At 39.5% G+C, this 26,432-nt stretch overlaps 1 protein-coding gene across 1 annotated transcript in view; it reads right to left on the bottom strand.

Moving 5' to 3' along the window:
* LOC115222293 (protein CMSS1) overlaps positions 1-22,165 on the bottom strand; it is a 31,433-nt gene extending 9,268 nt beyond the window's left edge. The window contains exons 1-4 of the mRNA XM_029792467.2: positions 21,980-22,165; positions 9,605-9,711; positions 2,324-2,456; positions 1,172-1,337 (exon numbers count right to left, since the gene is read on the bottom strand). Coding sequence (XP_029648327.1) covers positions 1,172-1,337; positions 2,324-2,456; positions 9,605-9,711; positions 21,980-22,055 — 482 coding nt within the window. The 5' untranslated portion in view covers positions 22,056-22,165. The remainder of the gene's footprint in view (positions 1-1,171; positions 1,338-2,323; positions 2,457-9,604; positions 9,712-21,979) is intronic.
* Between the last annotated feature and the right edge of the window lie 4,267 nt (positions 22,166-26,432).

The following is a 26,432-nucleotide window of genomic DNA, read 5'->3' as shown; positions in this document are numbered from 1 at the left end:
AGATTCAAGCTCCCAATTCAAATTCATAATGGAATTGGATGGTGACAGGGAGTCATGGGAATCTGCAAAAGCAGCACAACCAAAGAAGAGTATTTGTAATCATGCTTTTCCGTCATTACTCAACGTAAGTAGCCACAGGTGAGTATAGGCATGAAAACAAAATTGAAGAGACTTAGTTTTGGCTTTTTTTTTTGCCAACCTCTCCTCTTTTAAGGGTTGAATATTGAAGCTGGAGCATAACCGTGGCAACACCTATAATTCTAACATCCAATTCAGCCTCCTGCTTCCCATCACTTTTGAATACAGTCCTGAGATACTTAAACTTCTCCACTAACCTCATCAGCTTCCAATGCATAATTAGACCATTTCGTTGAAGGAAACTGTGATTTGTTAACCCTTTTGTTACTGTATTTATTTTTAGATGCTCTGTGTTTCTTTCAATTAATTTTAAATATAATGAAGAATTTAGTAAAATAGCTTAGTTATCATTAAGTTAGTGTTAGGAACATAAATTGTGACTAAGGTTTGGAGGAAAATTTTAATTCAAATCTTACGAAAACAAGACATTTGCACTACTGAGCCAGGGGTAGTTTCAGTTGGGTTGGTAACGAAAGGGTTAATGGTGTCCATAGTTATTATCCTTCATTATTCAATATACACTTTGAGCCTGCGTCTTTAGCATGCAACCGTATTTTGTCACTAGAGCTTGCCATGAAAAGTGATTCTCAGCAATTTTTTTGCCTATGGAACCTTTGATTCCTATTGTATTTTTATAAAAAAAAATCTTACTGTATTTTTATATCATCATCATCATCATCATTTAACACTCACTTTCTATGCTGGCATAGGTTGGATGGTTTGACCGAGGACTGGCAAGCCAGGAGACTGCACCAGACTCCAATCTGATCTGGCAACGTTTCTACAACTGGATGTCCTTCCTAACCCCAATAGGTTTAGGAATTGTACATAAAAAAATGTTACTGCATTTTTATTGAATATTATTAAGAATTGTATAAAAAATTAAGATATTTTATGAATTGTACAAATATAATTAATAAAATCATACACTGATCCTCAATTAATAAAATCTTATAGGGATCCTCAAGTGCCACATGAACCCTGGTTGAGAACAACTGAATTGAAATAATCATAGTTAGAAGGTTAACAATACCTTATCAGTTCAACAGAACGAATGGCTGAACTGGCAATAATCAATACAAGGGGAGATCCTGCCTTAAGATCCTTTTTTTTCTTCAGCATTTTCGACCATTTTGGAAGGACAAGTTTCAAATATATGGAAGGCATCAAAGAATCAGTATTCGAATCAAAGAAGTGGTCTGGAAAAAAAAGAAAAAGAAAAAATATCAGGTGAAGTTAACAATTTTAAACAATAAAACAAGAAACTACAACAAATTTCTAACAAATTTTGACAACTGATGCTGGTGTGTTTACGTCCTTGTAACTTAGCGGTTTGGCAAAAGTGACTGATAAAATAAGTATTAGAGGAGAACAGATGTTCAACATTATTGGTTATTTGTAGTCTTCAAGAAATATACCGTATTTTAATGTGTATAAGGAATGCCCCAATTTTGGGGGGGCCTAAGATTTGGAAAAAAAGAAACTGTATTTTCTTAACCTAATTTTTGACATAGTCGCAGGAGTGGCTGTGTGGTAAGTAGCTTGCTTACCAACCACATGGTTCCGGGTTCGGCCCCACTGCGTGCCACCTTGGGTAAGTGTCTTGTACTATAGCCTTGGGCCGACCAAAACCTTGTGAGTGGATTTGGTAGACGGAAACTGAAAGAAGCCCGTTGTGTATCTGTGTGTGTTTGTCCCCCCAACATTGTTTGACAACTGATGCTGGTGTGTTTACGTCCCTGTAACTTAGCGGTTCGGTAAAAGAGACCGATAGAATAAGTACTAGGCTTACAAAGAATAAGTCCTGGGGTTCATTTGCTTGACTAAAGCTGCTTACCACACAGCCACTCCTGCGCCTATTCTCAACAATTTCTTAGAAAATGCTTCATTAAACTAAACTGGAAGGAGAAGGATGGTTAACCCTTCAGCATTTAATCCGGCCATATCTGGCCCAAATATTCCACCTGTTTTATGTTAAAACTGGCTGTATCCAACCACTCACACCTACCCTACAATGTCCTTTTAAAAATATACAGCAACACCATTTATATTTTGAAGTTACAAAATAATATGTGATTAATTCAAAACAGTATGAGTAAATAAGCAATACATTTCACAAAGAAATCTGAAAGCTAAAGGGTTAAATGATTAATTAATTAATTAACATAGAAGCAATTAATTTTACCAGAATCGAGTTTCATTTGTTCCCAGTCAGCGGCTGTTAACTTGGCTTCACAATGTTTTTGGATGGCAGCTATCATATCCTTAGCTTCACCTTGTTTCGGAGCATTCTGTTTTAATTCCTCAGTTATTTTCCTCTGAAAATACATAAAAATAAAAATTAATAAATAAAAGCACTAAAAATACAGAATAATAATAATAATAATGAAATTATTGTATACAGTGCTCAGGTGCACCACAACTTGTCAGAAAGTGTGTATAAAGCATATGCAATAATGTACAAATGTCTGGAAAGCGAACAATGCATGAGTCAGATACATGCTTGTATGTGTATGGAGGGGAGAAAATCAGGTGTAGTGTTGGCAAATCTCAGGAAGCATGGAAGTTTTGAAGGATGCAGTGCTCCGACAACTAACAACTGATGCTGGCAGTTTGTTCCATGCTTCAGCAACTCTCAGCGTGAAAAAATGCTTCCTGAAGTCATGGGAGCTGTGCTGTTTTCTGACTTTGTAAACATGTCCACGGGTGTTAGACGGGTGGAGTTTGTAAAGGTGCTCAGAGTTATTGTTTGTAAGATGGTTGATAATTTTATGGGTGTTTGCCAAGTCAGCTGCCAAACGTCAGAGTTTCAATGTGTCCATGCCCAGGGAAGTAAGGCGTTCAGAATATGGCAAATGCCTGATGGAGGTTATTCTTTTGGTTGCATGTCGCTGAACGGCTTCCAGACGATTGATATCCTGGGCAAGATAGGGGTTCCAGACCGGTGATGCAAATTCTAGGTGAGGTCTTACCATAGCTATAGATAGTCGGAGAGCGGCTCACAAAGGATTTGGTGAGTGATGCCAAGACACCCTCAGCCTTCTTGACAATTTTAGCGGTGTGTTTTGTCCAACGCAAATCACTGTTGACAATAACACCCAGGTCGCGTTCACATGAAGACTTTTTGAAATTAGTGTTGAATGTTTGACAAATTTCTCATATCATTGCTTTAATTTACACTTTTCCATGCTTGCATGGGTTACACAGAGTTCTTAGATGCAGGTCGATGCCTTTTCTGACACCAACCCTCCCATTTGTAAGCACCACAATATTTCTTCATGGCCAGAAGTCTGGAAATGAATGACACTACTTATATGATGGTGACACTTGTTTACAACTATCACACAATGGTAAGACAAGGAATCCCACTGAACAGCACCTTAGGCAAGTGTCTTCTATTATAGCCCAGCACCAAAGAAATCCTTGCAAGTGGATTTGGTAGATGGAAACCTAAAGAAGCTCAACATATATATGTGTATATATGCAAGTGTATGTCCATGTAATGACATCACAGGGTTTTGTAAATGAGCATTGCTCATTTCCAATCTTATATTATAAAAGAGAAGACACTCATAACAACATCTGTGTAGAGGAAGGGAAGGAAGAATCAAAAGGGGAGATAATCCCTGTTATGATGTATCTTTAGGAGGTAAAAATGGGGGAAGAGAAAAAGTTGCTGTTCAGAAACAAATAGAGAGAGAGAGACACACACACACATAGATAGATAGATAGATAGATAGATAGATAGATAGATAGGTAGTGTTGTTACCATAGTAACTAACAAGTTTTGATAATGTGGAAATTTTAAGTGCAAGTCTGTCAACACAATGCAAAGCAGATGTCAAAAAAAAAGAAAAAAACTGTTTCATCATGCAGAAAATATCTTGCTTGGAAACAGGTGATGGTTAACGGAAGGTTAAACAAACATAGCAAATTTGCATCAATGATTTCTGCCTGATCAATGCAAGCATAGAGAAGTGGATGTTAAAACAATATTTTGATATTTTTTTTACTTGTTTCAATCATTAGACTGAGACAATGTTGGGGCACCATTTTGAATTTTAATCAAACTAATCCACTTCGGTATTTATTTTCTTTTCGAGCCTGGGACTTATTCCACTGGTCTCTTTTGCCAAACCACTAAGTTACAGGAATGTAAACACACCAACACAAACACACACATATATATGTATAAACGGTGGGCCACTTTCAGTTTCCATTTACCAAATCCATTTAACCCTTTAGTGTTCAGATTACTCTGTTAAATGTAATATTTTTTTACTCAAATTGTTTTTAATTAATCCTGCATTATCTTATAGCATTGAGGTTTCAATGATGTGATTGTTTATTTTTAGCATGACATTGTAGGTTGAGTGTGAGAGGCTAGATATGGCCAGTTTGAATATAAAACATGTAGAATATTTGGGCCGGATATAGCTGGTTTAAACACTAAACGGTTAAAAGGCTTTAGTTGGCCAGGAGTTACATATAGTTGAAGCCACTTACCCAATGTGCCACACAGTGAGACTGAACCTGAAACCACATGGTTGGGAAGGGTACTTGCTAACCGCACAGCCATGCCAGTATTTTTTAATCCTAAGCAACTGGACCCTATTTTCTACAATGGACTAACAAAAAACCCTAAGTTTTTCACATGTATTATCAAAGCAAGAGTGAAAATATACTGGGGTCATAGGTCATACTTCAAATTTGGCAAACAGGATAAAAGCTTCTTCACCAATGAGATTCAAGCACTGCAATACCGATGGAAGAAGTGTGTGGACCTCAAAGGGGACTGTGTTGAAATAGACCTCATTTGGTCATGAAAGTATCTCGGCCAGCCCATGAATGTTTCAGCCAACCTCCACATACTAGTCCTTGTTATTTATTCCCAGCCCTGAATGACCATGACTACCCTGTCTTTCTTTCTATATCACAGACTATATTATCCATGTAATCTACCAGATTTAAGATGGTGGGGTTAGGATTTGAGGGAGACTTAGCTGCTATTTCTGGCAAGTTGAGCAACAACATCAAGGCTCTCCACACTGGATTGTCAACAAACACTCAGTTATTATCATTGCTACAATGAGACTAAATTCCCACAGTTCCCACATTACACATTCAATTATCTTTGCTACATAATGATAATTACATTAATTATCATTGCTATGGTGCCGAGGTCGACTTTGCCTTTCATCCTTTCGGGGTTGATAAATTAAGTACCAGTTACGCACTGGGGTCAATGTAATCAACTTAATACCTATGTCTGTCCTTGTTTGTCCCCTCTATGTTTAGCCCCTTGTGGGTAATAAAGAAATAGGTATGTGATACTGTTCAGCCCAAGGTCTGTGCCATGACCAAATGCAAGATCAAAGGTATTCCAGTTATGGTATTTCGTCATTTGAGAAAAATCATCTGTTTAGCATTCACTTTTCCAAGGCTGGATGGGTCAGACAGAATTTATTGTGGCAGATTTTCTATGACCAGAAGCCTTTCCTGTCCACCAGCCCTCAAATGCTTCCAAGCAATGTAACATTTCCCACCCTCCATGGCCAGCTGTATTTTCACGTATGACTGGTATGAAGGACCCTGCCTTTATGATAGCAATACTCATTTACTATTGCACAATGTCAAGACAAAGACACACACACAATACATACGTAAATGATGGGCTTCTTTCAGTTTCTCTGTACCAAATCCACTCACAAGACTTTGGTCAGCTTGAAGCTACAGTAAAAGACATTTACCCAAAGGGCAACACGGTGGGACTGAACCCAAACCCATGTGGTTGGGAAGAGAACTTGTTAATCACACATCAATGCTGCACCGCGAAGTACGACTTTCAACAATGTGTGTCTCGTTTTTTTAAAACAGTTGAGGTGAAAGTCGAAAGAATTTGGCTGCTCTTTCTAGCATGGAAGCCTCTCATCCCCATTGTCCCAATGGCTACAATACTTTCTTCTCTCTGCTGGCACAGTTGATGAACATTAAACATTCTAGAAAACAACTGGTCAGTACACTAAATAGTTAGATAACCATATTCGAATGTGTAACAAAGAGGATTTACTCTGGTATGAATAAATATTGATTTTCAAACCTCCAACAGGAATGAGTGAGTACTTGGTCGCTTGCCAAAATATTTGTTTTGCTCCAAGGACAGATGCAGCAAGAACCAGAATGTCTTATTACAACAGATTTCTTTTTTTGTTGTTTTATGTATTTTGTAACAATTACAATCTTTGAAACAATAATATTTAATATTAATCTGATCTAGGGTGGTGCGCTGACAAAATTGTTAGTGCGCTGGGCAAAATGGTTAGCTGCATTTTGTCCTTCCTTATGTTCATCATCATCGTTTAATGTCCGTTTTCCGCGCTAGCACGGGTTGGACGGTTCGACCGGGGCCTGGGGAGCCAGGAGGCTTGACCAGGCTCCAGTCTGATCTGGCAGTGTTTCTACAGCTGGATGCCTTTCCTAATACCAACCACTCCGTGAGTGTAGTGGGTGCTTCTTACGTGCCACTGGCACAGGTGCCAGGGGAGTCTGGCAGCGGCCACGATTGGTTGGTGCTTTTAACATGCCACCGGCACGGAAGCCAGTCAAGGCAGTGCTGGCATCGGCCATGCTTGGATGGTGCTTTTTACGTACCACCGGCACAGAAGCCAGTCGAGGCGGCACTGGCATCGGCCACGTTCAGATGATTTTGATAAGTAACCTACCATCACTCAACAGTTTAGAAAGGAGGACTAAGGTACAGGCATGACATTGCATTTAAAACTGTGTTTCCAAACTGCATGGTTTTGGGTTTAGTACCATTGCATGGACAAGTGTCTTCAGTAACCTTGAGCTGACTTATGCTTTGTGAGTGAATTTGAGAGAAAAAAAAAAGCCATACATAGCCTATCTATCTATCCATATACATATGTGTGTGTGTGAATGTGAGAATTTTTACATCCTGTGTTCATCATCATCATCGTTTAACGTCTGCTTTCCATGCTAGCATGGGTTGGACGATTTTGACTGAGGGCTGGCGAACCAAATGGCTGCACCAGGCTCCAATCTTGATCTGGCAGAGTTTCTACAGCTGGATGCCCGTTCTAACGCTAACCACTCTGAGAGTGTAGTCCACACATCCATGCCTGCCATGAAAAGCTCTGCCCAACAAGCAGTGAACTGTGTTATTACTTTCTTGTCAACAAACAGTCCACTAGCTCCGCTCTTTCAAAGAAATCCCAAATCCTGGATTTGAAAAGAAAATTGAAAGGTTAGTGACAGGAAGGGCATTTGGTTGTAGAACAGTACTTCACCCAAGCTAAAATGTAAAAATAGGCATAAAAATGTTCTTTTGTCATCTCTTTTCTTATTACTGCTCTGTACACACCCTAATGCTTCATTCAGAAACATATGTATAGTGAGCTCCTCACCTGGTTGTTAGTATCTCACTGCCTAAGCGAAATACACGTACCTACATCACTCCATGTAAAAACCAGTATAACTGGAACACAACCATACATTTACAATACAGAATGGTGATGAACTATAATCCTGAACCCTGCCACAAGAATATGTGGAGTTATTTACTAATCTAAACAATAGTGGTGTACTAACAGAGAGTTTATAAAGAATTTTGCCTGGATTGATAATACCTCGCTAATAATTATATATATATAGGCGTAGGAGTGGCTATGTGGTAAATAGCTTGCTTACCAACCACATGGTTCTGGGTTCAGTCCCACTGTGTGGCACCTTGGGCAAGTGTCTTCTACTATATCCTCGGGCCGACCAAAGCCTTGTGAGTGGATTTGGTAGACGGAAACTGAAAGAAGCCCGTCATATATATGTATATGTTTGTGTGTCTGTGTTTGTCCCCCTAAAATCGCTTGACAACCAATGCTGGTGTGTTTACGTCCCCGTGACCTAGCGGTTCGGCAAAAGAGACCGATAGAATAAGTACTAGGAAAAGGAAAGAATAAGTCCTGGGGTCGATTTGCTCGACTAAAGGCGGTGCTCCAGCATGGCCGCAGTCAAATGACTGAAACAAGTAAAAGAATAAAAGAATATATATATAATAATATATATATATATCAAAAGACCTAACAGCATTTGCTAAAGGCAACAAAGTTTTTATAGTGGGGGCAAGCCCCTAAAACCTTACTGAATCATCAAGCAATCATTGAAAACATCATCATTATGTAATGTAGCTAGGATAGGAAAAAGTCAACCAGATTTAGCTCATTCTTCGAGTAGGACTTGATCTTAAAAATAGCAGGTTAATTACACGAAATTCTCTCTCTCTCTCTCTCTCTCTCTCTGCTGCAGTAGTAAGCCATAGTTTTCTAATGGTACCTACTAACAGCTAATTGAACTGTATGTGAATATATCTTGATAATAGATGCAACAATGTTTCAAATGGTAGTCCAATGCTACTGACTGACTTGACATATATTACAACCAATGAAAAAGAGAAGAACGAGAGGTAAAAAAAAACAAAAAAAACTGGAAATTAGTATTGACTAAATAATTTAGTTCTTGATAGGATGGTCAATAAGAAGAAATAAACTGTATTAATGGCACATTGGAAGCCAGCATGTAATTATCTCCCTTTAGGCTTGTTTTATGCTTTACATTTCATACAGTGAAGTGTGTGACACTTTACGAACTGAATATGTATTTCTTTACTGCTCACAAGGGGCTAAACATAGAGGGGACAAACAAGGACAGACGAAGGGATTAAGTGTCGATTACATCAACCCCAGTGCGTAACTGGTACTTAATTTATCGACCCCGAAAGGATGAGAGGCAAAGTCGACCTCGGCGGAATTTGAACTCAGAACGTAACGACAGACGAAATACCTATTTCTTTACTACCCACAAGGAGCTAAACACAGAGGGGACAAACAAGGACAGACAAAGGGATTAAGTGTCGATTACATCGACCCCAGTGCGTAACTGGTACTTAATTTATCGACCCCGAAAGGATGAAAGGCAAAGTCGACCCCGGCGGAATTTGAACTCAGAACGTAACGACAGACGAAATACCTATTTCTTTACTACCCACAAGGGGCTAAACAAAGAGGGGACAAACAAGGACAGACAAAGGGATTAAGTGTCGATTACGTCGACCCCAGTGCGAAACTGGTATTTTATTTATCGACCCCGAAAGGATGAAAGGCAAAGTCGACCTCGGCGGAATTTGAACTCAGAACGTAATGGCAGATGAAATACCTATTTCTTTACTGCCCACAAGGGGCTAAACACAGAGGGGACAAACAAGGACAGACGAAGGGATTAAGTGTCGATTACATCGACCCCAGTGCAAAACTGGTATTTTATTTATCTACCCCGAAAGGATGAAAGGCAAAGTCGACCTGAATATGGTTCAAATAATTTTTTTTAATGCTTTTTTTTTTTGGCTTTCCTTTTGTTCAGATGATTTCTGAAAATAAAAAAAAATTTTTTTTACCCTTTTCCATCTCCTTTTCTTGCTACTATTTGAAGATTCTTTCAGCTTCCTTTTAGCAGGAACATCTTTTTCGTTCTCTTTCGCTTCATCTTCAGTTAGTTTTACAACTGAAATAAAAGGGAGAAAAATCTTTCAGACACAAAAAAAATGTTAAAATGAGTCAGAGTTACACAGCTACACACACACACAAAAAAAAAAAATGGAAAAAAAAAAACAAAAAAAAGCCACGTAAGTATGGAAGTGACTAATTCACTAGATTGCTTATGCAAGCTCGAAAGGGTTGGCTATATTTAGAATTAATAATAATAATAGCGAAAAGAAATAAAATATATAAAAGGCATCAAAATGCTGTTAGTAACAGACAGTTCTGAAATGATACCGATGTCTGCAGAGAATGGATAGTGAAATTATTGTGAATATTGATAGAATTGAAATAAGTTAATCAGTGGAAGAGGTAAGCCAAGAAAAGTATAAAATGAAGCAATCAATTTAGTAATATCCTAAAAATAAAAAATAAAAATTATATTACAAAGTATAAAATAAAGAGACAGCTCACTTAAAACCACCACCACCACCATCACCATCATCATCATCACCATCACCATCATCATCATCACCATCACCATCCATCATCATCATCATCATCACCATCACCATCCATCATCATCATCATCATCATCATCACCATCATCATCATCATCATCTTCACCATCATCATCATCATCATCATCGTTGTAATGTCCACTTTTCCAAGAGTTTATGGAGTCAGATTATCAGAATCAGATTTTCGATAACCAAATACCCTTCCCATTGCTAACCTTTACCGTTTTAATGTTCACTTTTCCATGCTAACAGACGAAATTTATTGGGTTAGATTGTCAGATTTTCCATGACCAAATGCTGTTCCTACCTGTTTCTAAGATTGTCAGATTTCCCATGACCAAGTGTTGTTCCTATTGCCAACACCCTACATGTTTCTAAGCTGGGGTAATAAAGCAATATTTTCCCTTGGCTAGACAATGTCATCGCAACATAATGGAAATGAAGGACATTCATTTACAACAATCATGTGATGTCAAGACAAAGTGATACAGACACACACACACACATGATAGGTTTCTTTCAGTTTCCATTAGAAAATCCACTTGAAAGGTTTTGTTTCACCTGGGACTATTGAAGAAGACACTTGCTCAAGGAGCCATGCAGTGGGACTGAACCCAGAACCATGTGATTGGCAGGCAAACTTCTTAACCACACAAGCTTTAAGTAAGCAAAAAGAAATAACAGCTTGTGTTGAATTCATACAAATTTCCAACATTATCAGAAGGCTACAGATTTATTGATGACAGTACTGATGGCACGTGAAACATTCGAGTGAGGTCGTCGCCAGTGCCGCTGGACTGGCTCCTGTGCAGGTGGCACATAAAAAGCACCATTTGGGCGTGGCCGTTGCCAGTACCACCAAACTAGCCCCTGTGCCGGTGGCACGTAAAAGCACCCATTACACTCTTGGATTGGTTGACATTAGGAAGGGTATCCAGCTGTAGAAACTCTGCCAGATCAGATTGGAGTCTGGTGCAGCCATCTGGTTCGCCAGACCTGTCAAATCGTCCAACCCATGCTAGCATGGAAAGTGGACGTTAAATGATGATGATGATGATCATCATCATCATTTAATGTCGATCTTCCATGTTGGCATGGGTTGGATAATTCAGTAGGATCCAACAAGCTGGGTGGACTACATCAAGTTCCAATGTCTGCTTTTGCATTCTTGCTACAGCCGGATGCCCTTCCTAATGCCAACCATTTTACAGAATATACCGGGTGCTTTTTTTCATAGCCCTGACCCTTGTGATGTCACCAATTAACTTGCAAGACTGAAAAAGAAAAAAAAACACCCTCAAGTTTCACACTACACTAGATGCCTTCACTTTTCATATTCTTTTCTTTGCTTTATGCCCACTATGTTAACTACATAGCTTATATGGTCTCTCAGCCTGTTAGAAATAGCAGCCATATCTCCTTCAACAAATCATAACTTTCAAATCACCCCCCCTTTTTTTTTTCTCCTTTACAACTAACTTAAATTTTCATCAAATAAAAACAACTTGTTTGTATGTTAAATGCAGCTGTGTGGTAGGTAGCTTGCTTACCAACCACATGGCTCCGGGTTCAGTCCCACTGCGTGGCAACTTGGGCAAGTGTCTTCTACTATAGCCTCGGGCCGACCAAAGCCTTATGAGTGGATTTGGTAGATGGAAACTGAAAGAAGCCCGTCATATATATGTATATACCTGCTAACAAAGATGAGGTTTTCCCCCTTAACATTAATTTTGTGAAATCAATTTTTAACTTCTTGAAATTGTCTCTCCATTTTTCTTGGAGGGTCACTTAAAATTACTACTAGGTATCCTCTTTGTTTTTCCTTTTTTCCAATTAAGAATAATTAAATAAAATTGCTTTTTCACGCAGCTTTCAGAACTGCATCACTTCTTATGTGAAACATACATGTTGTCCAATAGAATTAACTTAAAGTAACGCCACAGTAATTAGTTTTGGCTAATTAAAAAATAAATAGAAAAACAAAGCCCAAGCTGGTTATAATAAAGGATTTATAACCCCCTACTTCAAATAATAATAATAATAACAACAACAATAACAATAATAATAATAAAATGGAAAACCCCACCAAAAAAAAAAAAGAATTTAACTTTTATAATCTACTCAAACATCACTTTATGTTTTATCATGTCAAACAAGGATTTTGTGATTTTAGATTAAGGAGAAAAGCCTTTTTTATTTTTCAATGATTGACTATAGTGTTTATTAATTACTGAGACCCTATTTTACAGGTTGATGATTTTTCTGTCAAAAACCCACACCTGTTTTTTTTAATTGATTAATGGACTCTTCCCCTCCACCCATTTGTCAGGATGATTTTTTTTCTTACTCTTTTACTCTTTTACTTGTTTCAGTCATTTGACTGTGGCCATGCTGGAGCACCGCCTTTGGTCGAGCAAATCGACCCCAGGACTTATTCTTTGTAAGCCTAGTACTTATTCTATCGGTCTCTTTTGCTGAACCGCTAAGTTACGGGGACGTAAACACAACAAACACAGACACAAACATACACACACATATATATATATATACGACGGGCTTCTTTCAGTTTCCGTCTACCAAATCCACTCACAAGGCTTTGGTCGGCCCGAGGCTACATAGAAGACACTTGCCCAAGGTGCCACGCAGTGGGACTGAACCCGGAATCATGAGGTTGGTAAGCAAGCTACTTACCACACAGCCACTCCTGTGCCTATATATATATATAATATATACATACACACACGACGGGCTTCTTTCAGTTTCCGTCTACCAAATCCACTCACAAGGCTTTGGTCGGCCCGAGGCTATAGTAGAAGACACTTGCCCAAGGTGCCACGCAGTGGGACTGAACCCGGAATCATGAGGTTGGTAAGCAAGCTACTTACCACACAGCCACTCCTGTGCCTATATATATATATATAATATATACATACACACACGACGGGCTTCTTTCAGTTTCCGTCTACCAAATCCACTCACAAGGCTTTGGTCAGCCCGAGGCTACAGTAGAAGTCACTTGCCCAAGGTGCCACGCAGTGGGACTGAACCCGGAATCATGAGGTTGGTAAGCAAGGTATTTCAACAAGCATGAGTACTTTCTTGCTTAATGCTTTTTGTGCAAGAAAGTAGAATGTAAATGCATGCACACACACACACACACAGACATCTAACCACATGTATAAATCCATAGCACAAAAGGGTATTTCAGCAGAAACCATGCAAAGGCAGACATTAGAGCATGACGCTGGTCTCTGGGGCCCAATACATCAACCCATCTAACCCATGCCAGCATGAACATGGATATTAGATAATGATGATGATGATGGTAGTGATGATGGTGGTGGTGTGGTGTATCTGCGTCATCTATCACTGCTTATTGCTTGTATTCTAAATGTCATCTCACTGATTTTGCTTCTGAAAACTGCTTTTGGCAATCTAAGAGAAAAACAATATTACTAATTTTATATACTAGAGATAAAATTTCAGTAGAAAATACGTTTAGTTCTAATATACACTGTATTGCAAGAGTACGAATATATTTTATTGCTAAAATTGACCTGCCATTCGAGCAAGGTCATTGCCAATACCGCCTGACTGGCCCCCGTGCCGGTGGCACCCACTACACTCTCGGAGTGATTGGTGTTAGGAAGGGCATCCAGCTGTAGAAACTCTGCCAGATCAAGATTGGAGCCTGGTGCAGCCATCTGATTCGCCAGCCCTCAGTCAAAATTGTCCAACCCATGCTTGCATGGAAAGCGGACGCTAAACGATGAAGATGATGATGAAAATTATGCTTTGTTCAATGGCCAGTTAAGTAGGCATGGTAACCTCGGTTAAGTAGGCATGTATGTGAAACAGGATTTTACAGCTGGATGTTCTTCCTGTCATTAGCCCACACCTGCTCTTCAAGTAGAGGACTTATTATTCCACAGGTGTTTAACCCTTTAGCATTCAAACCGGCCATATCCGGCCAGAATATTTAACCAGTTTTATATTGAAACTGACTTCAGCCCTACCATGTCATTCTAAAACTAAAAGGACCACATCACTGCAATCTCTAAACTACAAGATAATGCAGGATTAATTCAAAACAACATAGATAAACAAACATCACATTTGACAGAATAATCTGAATACAAAAGGGTTAAAACCAGAGTGACAGGTCAAAGTGTTAATAAGGAGTATAAGCATCAAATCACTATTTCACTAAAGCAGCCATGGGACGTCAACATTCATACACTTATACATCCTTTAAAGTCCGTTTTCCGTGCTGGCATGGGTTGGACAGTTTGAACAGAGCTGGCAAGCCAGAGAGCTGCACCAGGTCCTAACGCCAACCCCTTTACACAGTGTGTTCTGGGTGCTTTGACTGTGGCACTGGCACAGCCACTTTTTACGTGGCACCAGCACAGGACTCTTGTAGGCCAATCCTCTTCACCAAGGGGAATGGCCTTAATGCTTCTGCTGTGGAGGATGGGTCTTCTCAAGTACAGCAAGGTCCCAGACATCCTGGTTCTTTGTCATTTCATCTGAAAAATGCAGTGACCTGACATTGTCCCTCAGTACTTTGTCTGCAAGTTCCATCCACTCTCTACACACAAACATAAACAAATACACATATGGCAATCTTCATATTCTACTTAAAGTAAATGTATTATCAGAACATTGAATACAGTGGTATTCGCCTTGAAAGGTCCTTTCGTATTGACATATGGTGCTAAGGGCACAGGTATATATCATAGCATATAAGGCGGCGAGCTGGCAGAAACGTTAGCATGCCGGGCGAAATGCGTAGCCGCATTTCGTCTGCCGTTACATTCTGAGTTCAAATTCCGCCGAATTCGACTTTGCCTTTCATCCTTTCGGGGTCGATAAATTAAGTACCAGTTACGCACTGGGGTCGATGTAATCGACTTAATCCATTTGTCTGTCCTTCTTTGTCCCCTCTGTGTTTAGCAACCTTGTGGGTAGTAAAGAAATAGGTATATATATCATAGCAGACAAGAACTGTCTGGTACGAGTGCCAGATCTATTGGATCATGTAATTTCAGCATACTGCACCTCCTTGGTGGCAGGCACCCGGTCCTTCATAGCAGCCAAATCTCACTGGCAACAATATATAGACTCACACTGACTTTTCAGTCACCGATGTTACAAAAAGCCAGCAGGCTTTTTAAAAATATAAATAAAGCAGTATAATGTGCTTTCTATAGAACTAAATTTACTCACAAAGCACTGGTGTCAACCAACGGGACCAAACTTGAAACCACATGATTATGAAGAGAAATTCTTGTCCACGTGGCTAATCTTGTCCACTGCTCTCATATTTAAGTTCAACCCTTTAGCATTTGAAGTGGCCATATCCGGTCAAAATATTCTACTTCTCTTATGTTCAAACTGGCCAGATCTGGTCTCTCACACCAACCCTACAATATCGTTTTAAAAATTAACAGCTACCTCATCTCAAAGCTACAAGATAATGCATGATCCATTCAAAACAATGTGAATAAACAAACATTACTTTTGACAGAATAAGTTTGAGAAACGCTGTTATAGATTATGTCCAACCAAAAAACGGTCACAGCCACATCATCCAAACAGACCGGGTGAAACCGTGCTTAATCCTTTATCATTCACATTACTCTGTCAAATATGATGCTTAATTTATTCACATTGTTTTGAATTGATGATGCATTATCTTGTAGCATCAAGATTTCAATGATGTGACTGTTTATTTTTAGAGAATGATATTGTAGGATAGGTGTGAGAGAGGTGAGATCTGGCAAGTTTGAATATTTGGGCCAGATATGACTGTTTTAAATGCCAAACGGTTAAACCTCCCTTCATAATTCTAACCCTTTCATTACTGAGTGGTCGGTGTTAGGAAGGGCATCCAGCCATAAAAATCCAGGCAAAACAGTCACAGAAGTCTGGGAAGCCAGGAGGCTGCAGCAGGCTCCAATCTGATCTGGCAGTATTTCTACAACTGGATGCCCTTCCTAATGCCAACCACTCTGTGAGTGTAGTGGGTGCTTTTTATGTGCCACCTGCACAGGTGCCAGGTGAGGTTGGCAACGGCCATGATCGGATTAGTGCATTTTACGTGCCACCAGCACAGGTATCACAACTACAATTTCCATTTGATTTTTATTTTGATGTTGATGTATTTGACTCAATAGGTCTCCTCAAGCACCAAGACACAGTTGATAAAATATATGGAGATATTCTTGTCAGTCATTAGGAAATTGTGTCTCAACACTTACACCAGAAATTCAGGTTCTATATAAAAAAAAAATGCCAAGTACATTGTGAAGAAACCACTACTTAGAAGCAGAGAGGAAGCACTCTCCTCTGAACTCAATGGAACAAAGCTAACACTGAACAAAAGAAATCAATTTGTCACAGATCACAGAAGTTTCCGTAATTAAGTAATTTGTTACCTTGAAAACTTCATGTTCAACTGGTTTGAACTTGCTGTATCTAACCAGCTGACAAACAGCATGACTAAAGAGTTACGTAAGTTGATGGTAATGATGACGACAATCGTAATATTCATAAAATCGGTCCTGACACAGATTTGGCAGATCAATAACAAACAATGTGACTAAAATGCCATGGTATTGAAAAGTGATAAAAATAAGTTCCAGAATATATATTATGAGAACCGGATGGATCTTTCATATCATCAAAGAACTTGAGCAGATTTCTAGAATGCAAATTAGTGTGCTGACTTTGAACATCTATTATCATCATACAATATGTTAAAAATAACCTGGTAGATCTCTTACTCTTTTACTCTTTTACTTGTTTCAGTCATTTGACTGTGGCCATGCTGGAGCACCGCCTTTAGTCGAGCAAATCGACCCCGGGACTTATTCTTTGTAAGCCCAGTACTTATTCTATCGGTCTCTTTTGCCGAACCGCTAAGTGACGGGGACGTAAACACATCAGCATCGGTTGTCAAGCAATGCTAGGGGGACAAACACAGACACACAAACATACACGCGCATACATATATATATACATATATACGACAGGCTTCTTTCAGTTTCCGTCTACCAAATCCACTCACAAGGCATTGGTCGGCCCGGGGCTATAGCAGAAGACACTTGCCCAAGATGCCACACAGTGGGACTGAACCCGGAACCATGTGGCTGGTTAGCAAGCTACTTACCACACAGCCACTCCTATCTTTTACTTGTTTCAGTCATTAGACTGCGGCCATGCTGGGGCACTGCCTTGAAGAATTTTAGTCCGAATGAATTGACTCTTGTACTTCATCATCATCATCATCAACATCGTTTAACGTCCGCTTTCCATGCTAGCATGGGTTGGATGATTTTGATTCAGGGCTGGCGAACCAGATGGCTGCACCAGACTCCAATCTTGATCTGGCAGAGTTTCTACAGCTGGATTCCCTTCCTAATGCCAACCACTCCGAGAGTGTAGCGGGTGCTTTTACATGCTACCAGCATGAGGCCCAGTCACGTGGTTTTTTTAAAGCCTAGTACTTATTCTATCAGCCCCTTTTGCCAAACTGCTAAGTTACAGGGATGTAAACACACCAACACTGATTGTCAAGCAGTGGTAGAAGACAGAGACACATGCATACACACACACACATATACTGTCGTGGTTGATGCTGGTGTTTCATAACTGGCACCTGTGCCAATTGCACACAAAGAGCACCCACTACACTCTTGAGGTTGGTTTTAGGAAGGCCAAATCAGATTGGAACCTGGTGCAGCTCCCCAGCTAACCAGTTTCCAGTGAAATCGCCCAACCCATGCCAGCATGGAAAACAAACATATGATGATAATAATGACAATATATATATATATATATATATATGATGGGCTTCTTTCAGTTTCTGTCTACTAAATCCACTCACAACACTTTAGTTGATTTGAGGCTTTAGTAGACAATACATGTCCAAGGTGCCACGTAGTGGGACCGAACCAGACTTCAGTCTGATCTGGCAGAGTTTCTACAGCTTGATGCCCTTCCTAACGCCAACCACTCCAAGAGTGTAGTGGGTGCTTTTATGACAACTTTGAAAATTTTTTAAAAAATTTCAAGTTTTTTTAATGCTGCTTGCTTACAATAATTTTTCACCTTCAATTTGTGATCATAAACAGAAAGAATACTTTCATGTATGAATGTGTATATTCTGAGACCCCCTTCGGTCATGACACAGACCATGGGATTGCACCTAGGAAGTTACCCTCTCAGGCACAAGTCTGGGCAAGGATGCTTACGGAAGGCCAGCAGTCGCCCATGCATTCTGGCCTCTCCTCTCCAAGCCACCGATGTTATCCAAGGGAAAGGCAAAGACCAATATAGCTTGGCACTTGTGACGTCGCAACTCATTTCTACAGCTGAGTGAACTGGAGCAACGTGAAATAAAGTGTCTTGCTCAAGAACACAACACACAGCCCGGTCCGGGGTTTGAGCTCGCAACCTTACGATCGTAAGCTCAACGCTCTAACCACTGAGCCATGTGCCTTCACATGAATGTGTATATATATTGTCCCTTTTAAAACTACTTTCGACCCAACTGAGGGGTCTTGTACTGCAAGTTACTTGGTGACCTCCCTGTAGCTGGTGTGATGTAAAATGCACCCAGTACACTCTGCAAAGTGGTTGGTGTTAGTAAGGGTGCCTAGCCATAGAAACCATGCCAAAGACAGCAGAGTTTGGTCTTCTGACTTGCCAGTTCCTGTGAAACCAATCAACCTATGCCCGCATGGAAAACGGACATTACACACACAAACACATAAATATATACCGTATTTTAACGTGTATATCTATCTATCTATCGGCTCAGTTGAAGTCGACTCTCAGTTACTCGATGGATCAGTGTTCTTCAGCCAGTTCTATCCTGGGTCGTTTCTTTCAGATTGGCTATAGCCATTCCCGTGTCACTCTTGATGGTGTCAAGCCAGCGGGTTCTTGGTCGGCCTCTTCCTCTCTTGCCACTGACCATTCCAAGCATGATGTCCTTCACCAGGGATTTTCTCCGCATAATATGCCAATCTATGCTTGGTGATCCTAGCTTCTAGCGACAGTTTCGGCTTGACCAGGTTAAGAACTTCTCCATTGGTGAGCCTCGCTGTCCATGGAATCCGTAAAAGTTTTCTCCAAAACCAAACCTCGAATGCATTGATTCTCTTCTGGTCAGCTTTCTTTAGTGTCCAGGTCTCGCATCAAGGAACCCTTTTTTATCAAAATTTAGGTTAAAAAATATGGGAGTTTCTTATACATAGATAGTATTATAATCCCTTACAAAACCTTTTTTTCCAAATTTCAAGTCCCTAAAATTAGGGGGTTCCTTATACACGTTAAAATGTGGTATATATAACGATATATCTTATTCATATATATATATATATATATATATATATATATATATATAACGGGAAGCTTTATGAAAATAGACAAAAGACGAAGGCAGCTTTACGGAAATAAACAAAATATATATTACTCTTTTACTTGTTTCAGTCATTTGACTGTGGCCATGCTGGAGCACCGCATTTTAATCGAGCAACTCGATCCCGGGACTTATTCTTTTGTAAGCCCAGTACTTATTCTATCGGTCTCTTTTGCCGAACCGCTAAGTAACGGGGACATAAACACACCAGCATCGGTTGTCAAGCAATGCTAGGGGGACAAACATAGACACACACATACATATATATATATATATATATATTATATATATATATATACGACGGGCTTCTTTCAGTTTCCGTCTACCAAATCCACTCACAAGGCTTGGTCGGCCCGAGGCTATAGTAGAAGACACTTGCCCAAGATGCCACGCAGTGGGACTGAACCCGGAACCATGTGGTTGGTAAACAAGCTACTTACCACACAGCCACTCATATATATATATATTGCATATAGATGACTGGATGGTCAGAGTCGGAAAGCTTATGGGTTATTTTTATTCCTATAATAACAAGTTACTGAAAATCAAGCAAAATTGAAAGTTAAAACATATATACAGTCTTATAGCAACGTATGTACCGAAACGAAGTACATGCTTTTTGTCCCTTTTACTTTTGATACGTAAAATTAATCGGGCCGCTTTTGTCTCATTTTACACTACTCTTTTACTCTTTACTCTTTTACTTGTTTCAGTCATTTGACTGCGGCCATGCTGGAGCACCACCTTTTAGTCGAGCAAATCGACCCTGGGACTTATTCTTTGTAAGCCCAGTACTTATTCTATCGGTCTCTTTTGCCGAACCGCTAAGTGACGGGGATGTAAACACACCAGCATCGGTTGTCAAGCAATGCTAGGGGGACAAACACAGACACACAAACACACACATACATATATATATATACATACATATATACGACGGACTTCTTTTCAGTTTCCGTCTACCAAATCCACTCACAAGGCATTGGTCGGCCCGGGGCTATAGCAAAAGACACTTGCCCAAGATGCCACGCAGTGGGACTGAACCCGGAACCATGTGGTTGGTTAGCAAGCTACTTACCACACAGCCACTCCTGCTGCCTAATTTATACTTTTTGTTGTATGAATGAATGATAAACTCTTCCACTGTAGTTTGGTGAAACTTCAAATAAATAGCATCGAATAGCAACAACCATCCAATCGCAACAGAAACTTAATCGTACAACTTAAATAATATTAATGAAATCTTTATTATGATCAGGACGATCTTATAGAGAATGGGACAACACAGGACAAACAAAAAAACAAAAATGTTATATGAGTTCGTATGATATCATTTAAAGATTTACTAAAATATATTTTATACACGATTAATATTAACCTCAGACAAGAACTTTTTTTTTTAACACATAAGAAAAAACAAAGCAAGAAAACGACAACTTAAATATTAATGATATTAAATATTAATTATATGCAATTTCTATTCGTTAGCTCAGAATAATTTAACAAGCTAAACTGCGGTTAAGCATCCAGATATTTGTCCCCCACAAACATCGTTCGTAGTTTTATTAAAGAAATATAATAGCTATCACCACATCAGCTTTCTCATATTATGGGCGATAGCCACACATTTGGTCGAAGTTTTTTTATGTGGAGAGACCTTCGGTTTAGACTAATTAATAAGGGTAATTATGTGATCGTATCCTGGCGGATTCTCGCAAGGAAGGAAGCACATGTTAATCGCATATGCTACATAAGGGAAACCGACAACTCTTCTACGATGTCAAAAGCTTGCGGGGGGAAAAAAAAAGATGTGAAGAACATCAATGGGGTACTATTAGCAAACAGTGGTCCCAGTGCGCACACACGTGCAGTCGCGCATCCGCACTAGCTAGTCGTGACTAGTCGATCCTACAACGAGTAACCTAGCAAAGTAAATAAAACACAAAATGAATAATTTTTGTTAAACAAAGTAACAAAAACACAAAGTAATTAATTATTTAAACAAAGTAAATAACACAAAAACACAAAGTAAGGATCGACTAGTCATGACTAGCTGGCGCGGATGCGCGAGTACGCGAGTGCGCGCACCGGGACCACTGTTCGCTGGTAGTACCCATCAATGGTATAATGGTATAATTTTCAACTTCAAGATACCTGGTTAAATTTAAATTAGGAAATATCATAAAGAACGATAGTTTTACCAAAGCTCACGTCTCTCAGAACACGACATGGAAACAGCAAAAGAGGTGAAAAAAACACGGAAGCACCTCAGAAATTTTGTGAAACAACACAGGTATATTAAGGGATCGAGCCATAAGCTCCTAACAACATATAACACTCACATCTTTCGTCATCGGAGTGATTTTGGGTTTCCTCTTGGTTGTTCAGCCACCATTCCTCATCTAAATCGTCCGCCATTTCACTCGGTACTTATAGCAAGGATCTTTAGTTTCGTATCGGGCACCTGTCATAACATCCAATGCTTTCACTTTCCACATCGACTGCTACCCTTCACTGTTTCTACGAGTCGTTATCTTTCGTTCACCTCCAATTAACACTGTTTTATTATTATAAACTAGCAGTATCACTCGGCGTTGCTCGGGTTTGTAAGGGAAATAACTATATAAGCATTTTTAGAGTTATAGCCAAAAAATAGCAAAAAAATGCATTAAAATTGGAAATAAAATTATGGTAAATTTTTTTTTAAATCGTTGACTCATCGTAGACATTTTTAGAGAGTTACTTCCCTTATATAATAGCGAAAAAATGCATTAAAATGGAAAAAAATTATGGTAAATTATTTTTAAAATCGTAGACTCATCGTAGACGCGTGCTAATACCCAGAAGGGCTCGATATGAATCACGACTATAAGATACACGGTTTTGGTTAAATTGCACCGCAAAATGTGGGAGTAGTTAGGAATCTAAATCGGAGACAGACACACAACTTGACTTTTATATATAAAGATTATTATTAAATGGCCAGTATGAACGGACCAAGGATCTTTTCCTTTTGAACGGCAGACAATTTCTAGTTAACTAAACACTTTAAAACTTCGTATACTGGTAGAATGTGTCAAAATAAAACATTTTTTTCTCTTGGCTTTCTTGAGAAAATTGTAATTTGTTTGTTTAACGTAGTTTAATTTTTCGAATTTTAACCAATCCTATCCTATGCTCTCTTTTGAGTTAAAATCATTTGCTGCGTCTAAAACTGAGACAACATCCTGTAACTAACCCTAAACCCCCCCCCTAACCCTAACCCTAAATTTTTTTTCTTAATTGTTAAATTAATTTAATTGTTACGTGTGTAAAAAAAACTAAAGCAATGGAACTAAATTAATTTAACAATTAAGAAAAGAAAATCTAGGTTTAGGGTTAGTTACAGGATGTTGTCTCAGTTTTAGACGCAGCAAATGATTTTAGTTGAATGGAGGTAATCGATTGGTTAAAATTGCCAAAATGCTCGGATTCTCAGATGAAATATCTTACAAACTATAGAATTTTCTCAATAAAACCAAGAGAAAATGGTGTTTTATAAACACATTCTACCAGTATACGAAGTTTAAAAGTGTTTAGTTAACTAGAAATTGTGTTGACATCTGCCGTTCAAAAGGAAAAGATCCCGGACCGAATTCTGAAGATACACCTGTGAGAATTAAAAGGAAATATAAAAGGAGAAAAGGGCTCTCTACCTGCCCCACCACTTTTGACCAGGCTCCCGCGGCTTTTATGGGTTTTTCCATGAGTAACCTTTCGAAGCGCCTCCCTCTATTGGGAATTTCGTTGTTATCTCTGGAATTTTTAAAGGTTTTTTTTTTGCAAACGGACAAAACCCTTTGTAACTTTCGTCCTGTGTTTTGTCCCTTTATGTTTTAATTAATTTTTGTCAGCCCTTGTGGCCAATAAACAAATTTATTTATTATTATTATTATTATTATTACTTTTATTATTATTAAGACATCGAGCTGGCAGAATCATTAGCATGCAGGCTAAAATGCTTAGCAGCATTTTGTCCAGCTTCACATTCTGAGTTCAAATCCTGCTGAGGTTGACTTTGTCTTTCATCCTTTTGGGATCAATGAAATAAATACCAGTTGAGCACTGAGGTCAGTGTAATCAACTAACCCCACTTCCCCAAATTCCAGGCCTTGTGCCTATCATAAAAAGGATTATTATTATTATTATTACTGTAACAGAGTCCTGAAAAATGATTGATGTTTCTGTTGAATTAGAAAAAGATATTTAAGAAGATATTTGTTATTTGAATATTTTTTTTCTTAATGTGTTTTGTTTCTACTTGGAGAATATCAAGCAAGTTTGAACAAGGAAAACATCCTTGATTCAATCAAAATGTTTGCTAAATACGACAGCATTATCAAGAACCATCGAAAATCATTCAGTTTACCTCATCTAAAGAGAAATCACAAGTGTCAAGGCTCTCAAATCACATTCGAAATGACATAACCAAGTTGTTGGTTATTTAAGGAAGAAAAATCAATATCAAATGAAATCAAGACGGCAACTATATATTAATTTCATATGAATAAAACTACAGATGTTTCCTCTCATTGAACGGGCTTCTACATTCGCTGTGTCTGCCAATGAAGTCAAAAAACATTTCTTTGAAGAATGTGATATTAAGTCTGAAACTAACTGGTGAAGAACTGGAAGGTTTGGCCTTGTACAAGGGGACGTGGCCAGGGCTGTAATGGAACTGCTAACGTGAGGAAGAGATCCTATGGGCAGCTTCAGTCAAGGTTCCTTCTTCTTCACAATGAACAAGTTTTATTGGTTCCTTACCATGCAAACTGGGCAAACCTTGTGTTTGTGAAAGATGAAAAATGATGTTGCTATCTTGCTTCATTCTTTAATAGTCATCATCACCATCATCATCATCATCATCATCATCATCATCATCATCATCGTCGTCATCACCGTCGTCGTCGTCGTCATCATCATCATCATCACCATCATCATCACCACCACCACCACCATCATCACCATCACCATCATCATCATCATCATCATCATCATCATCATCATCATCAATCGTTTAACATCCACTTTCCATACCTGGCATGGGTTGGGCGGTTCGACTGGGGTCTGGCAAGCCAGCAGGCTGCACCAGGCTCCAATCTGAGCTGGATGCTCTTCCTAACGCCAACCACTCCGAGAGTGTAGTGGGTGCTTTTTATGTGCCACTGGCACGGGGCCCAGTCAGGCAGCACTAGCATCTGATATCACTTATGCCCAGTTTTTCTCTCAAGACCCTTACACTGCATTGCACATCCAGTGGAGAATACTGGCTTCATTTCTTTTAAGCCTTTGCATTTCCTCTGCAGTCACAGCCCATGTTTCACTGCCATTTTGTATAGCTATTTGTGTACAGGCATTATACAATCTGCCTTTCACTCTGAGGGAGAGGTCCTTTGTTACCAACAAAGGTAAAATCTCTCTGAACATTATCCGGCCAGTTCTTATTCTTGCAACTACTCTTTCAGGGCTTCCTCTTCCACTGCTAACTTGGTCACCTAGGTAACGGAAACTATCTACTACTTCCAAGGACCCCTCTAGACATTTTTATTTTTTTTATTTGTTTCAGTCATTTGACTGTGGCCATGCTGGAGCACCGCCTTTAGTCAAGCAAATCGACCCCAGGACTTATTCTTTGTAAGCCTAGTACTTATTCTATCAGTCTCTCTTGCTGAACTGCTAAGTGACAGGGACGTAAACACACCAGCATCGGTTGTCAAGCGATGTTGGGGGGACAAACACAGACACACAAACACATACACACACACACACGCACACACACACATATATACGACGGGCTTCTTTCAGTTTCTGTCTACCAAATCCACTCACAAGGCTTTCGGTCGGTCCGAGGCTATAGTAGAAGACACTGGCTCAAGGTGTCACACAGTGGAACTGAACCTGGAACTATGTGATTGGTAAGCAAGCTACTTACCACACAGCCCCTCCTGTGCCCTGAGGAAGTCTATTTTCTGTACATTCCTAATTTTTATTGTACTTGCATATCTGCCACACACACAGACTACTTACTGTGTTAACCTTACTGTGATACCACTGCACCTCTTATGTGTCCATAGCTTGCACTGGGTATACTGTATAAAGTTTGCACCTGACACATCATCATCCTCATCATCATCGTTTAACATCCACTTTCCATGCTAGCATGGGTTGGACGGTTCAACTGGGGTCTGGGAAGCCAGAAGGCTGCACCAGGCCCAGTCTGATCTGGCAGTGTTTCTACAGCTGGATGCCCTTCCTAACGCCAACCACTCCATGAGTGTAGTGGGTGCTTTTTACGTGCCACCGGCACAGGTGCCAGACGAGGCTGGCAAACGGCCACGATCGGATGGTGCTTTTTATGTGCCACCGGCACGGAGGCCAGTCAGGGTGGCGCAGGCTATGCCACGTTCTCTTACGTGCCACCGGCAATGGTAACACAGCTACAAATTCCATTGATGTTGATAGATTACGATTTTGATTTTCACTTGCCTCAACAGGTCTTCACAAGTGGAGTTTTGTGTCCCAAGAAGGAAAGGAATGCATAAGTGGGCTGGCTACATCCCAGGTAGAGGGCAAATATAAAGTGATAGTGATGATGATGAAGCTGGCTCCCTTATTTTCCAGTAAGCATTATCTTGTAAAATGATTAAAGAATATAATGTTTTTGCCTTTTATATTTTCCTAATAAGAGTCAATGCTTTTCTATTATTGCCTACTTGTGAAGACCTGTTGAGGCAAGTGAGAATCAGAATCGAAATC

This window comes from Octopus sinensis, linkage group LG19, assembly GCF_006345805.1.
Source record: "Octopus sinensis linkage group LG19, ASM634580v1, whole genome shotgun sequence".
In the NCBI taxonomy this organism is placed as follows: Eukaryota; Metazoa; Mollusca; class Cephalopoda; order Octopoda; family Octopodidae; genus Octopus; species Octopus sinensis.
The sequence above is the reverse complement of the archived record's forward strand: the minus strand, read 5'-3'. Positions and strand labels throughout refer to the sequence as shown.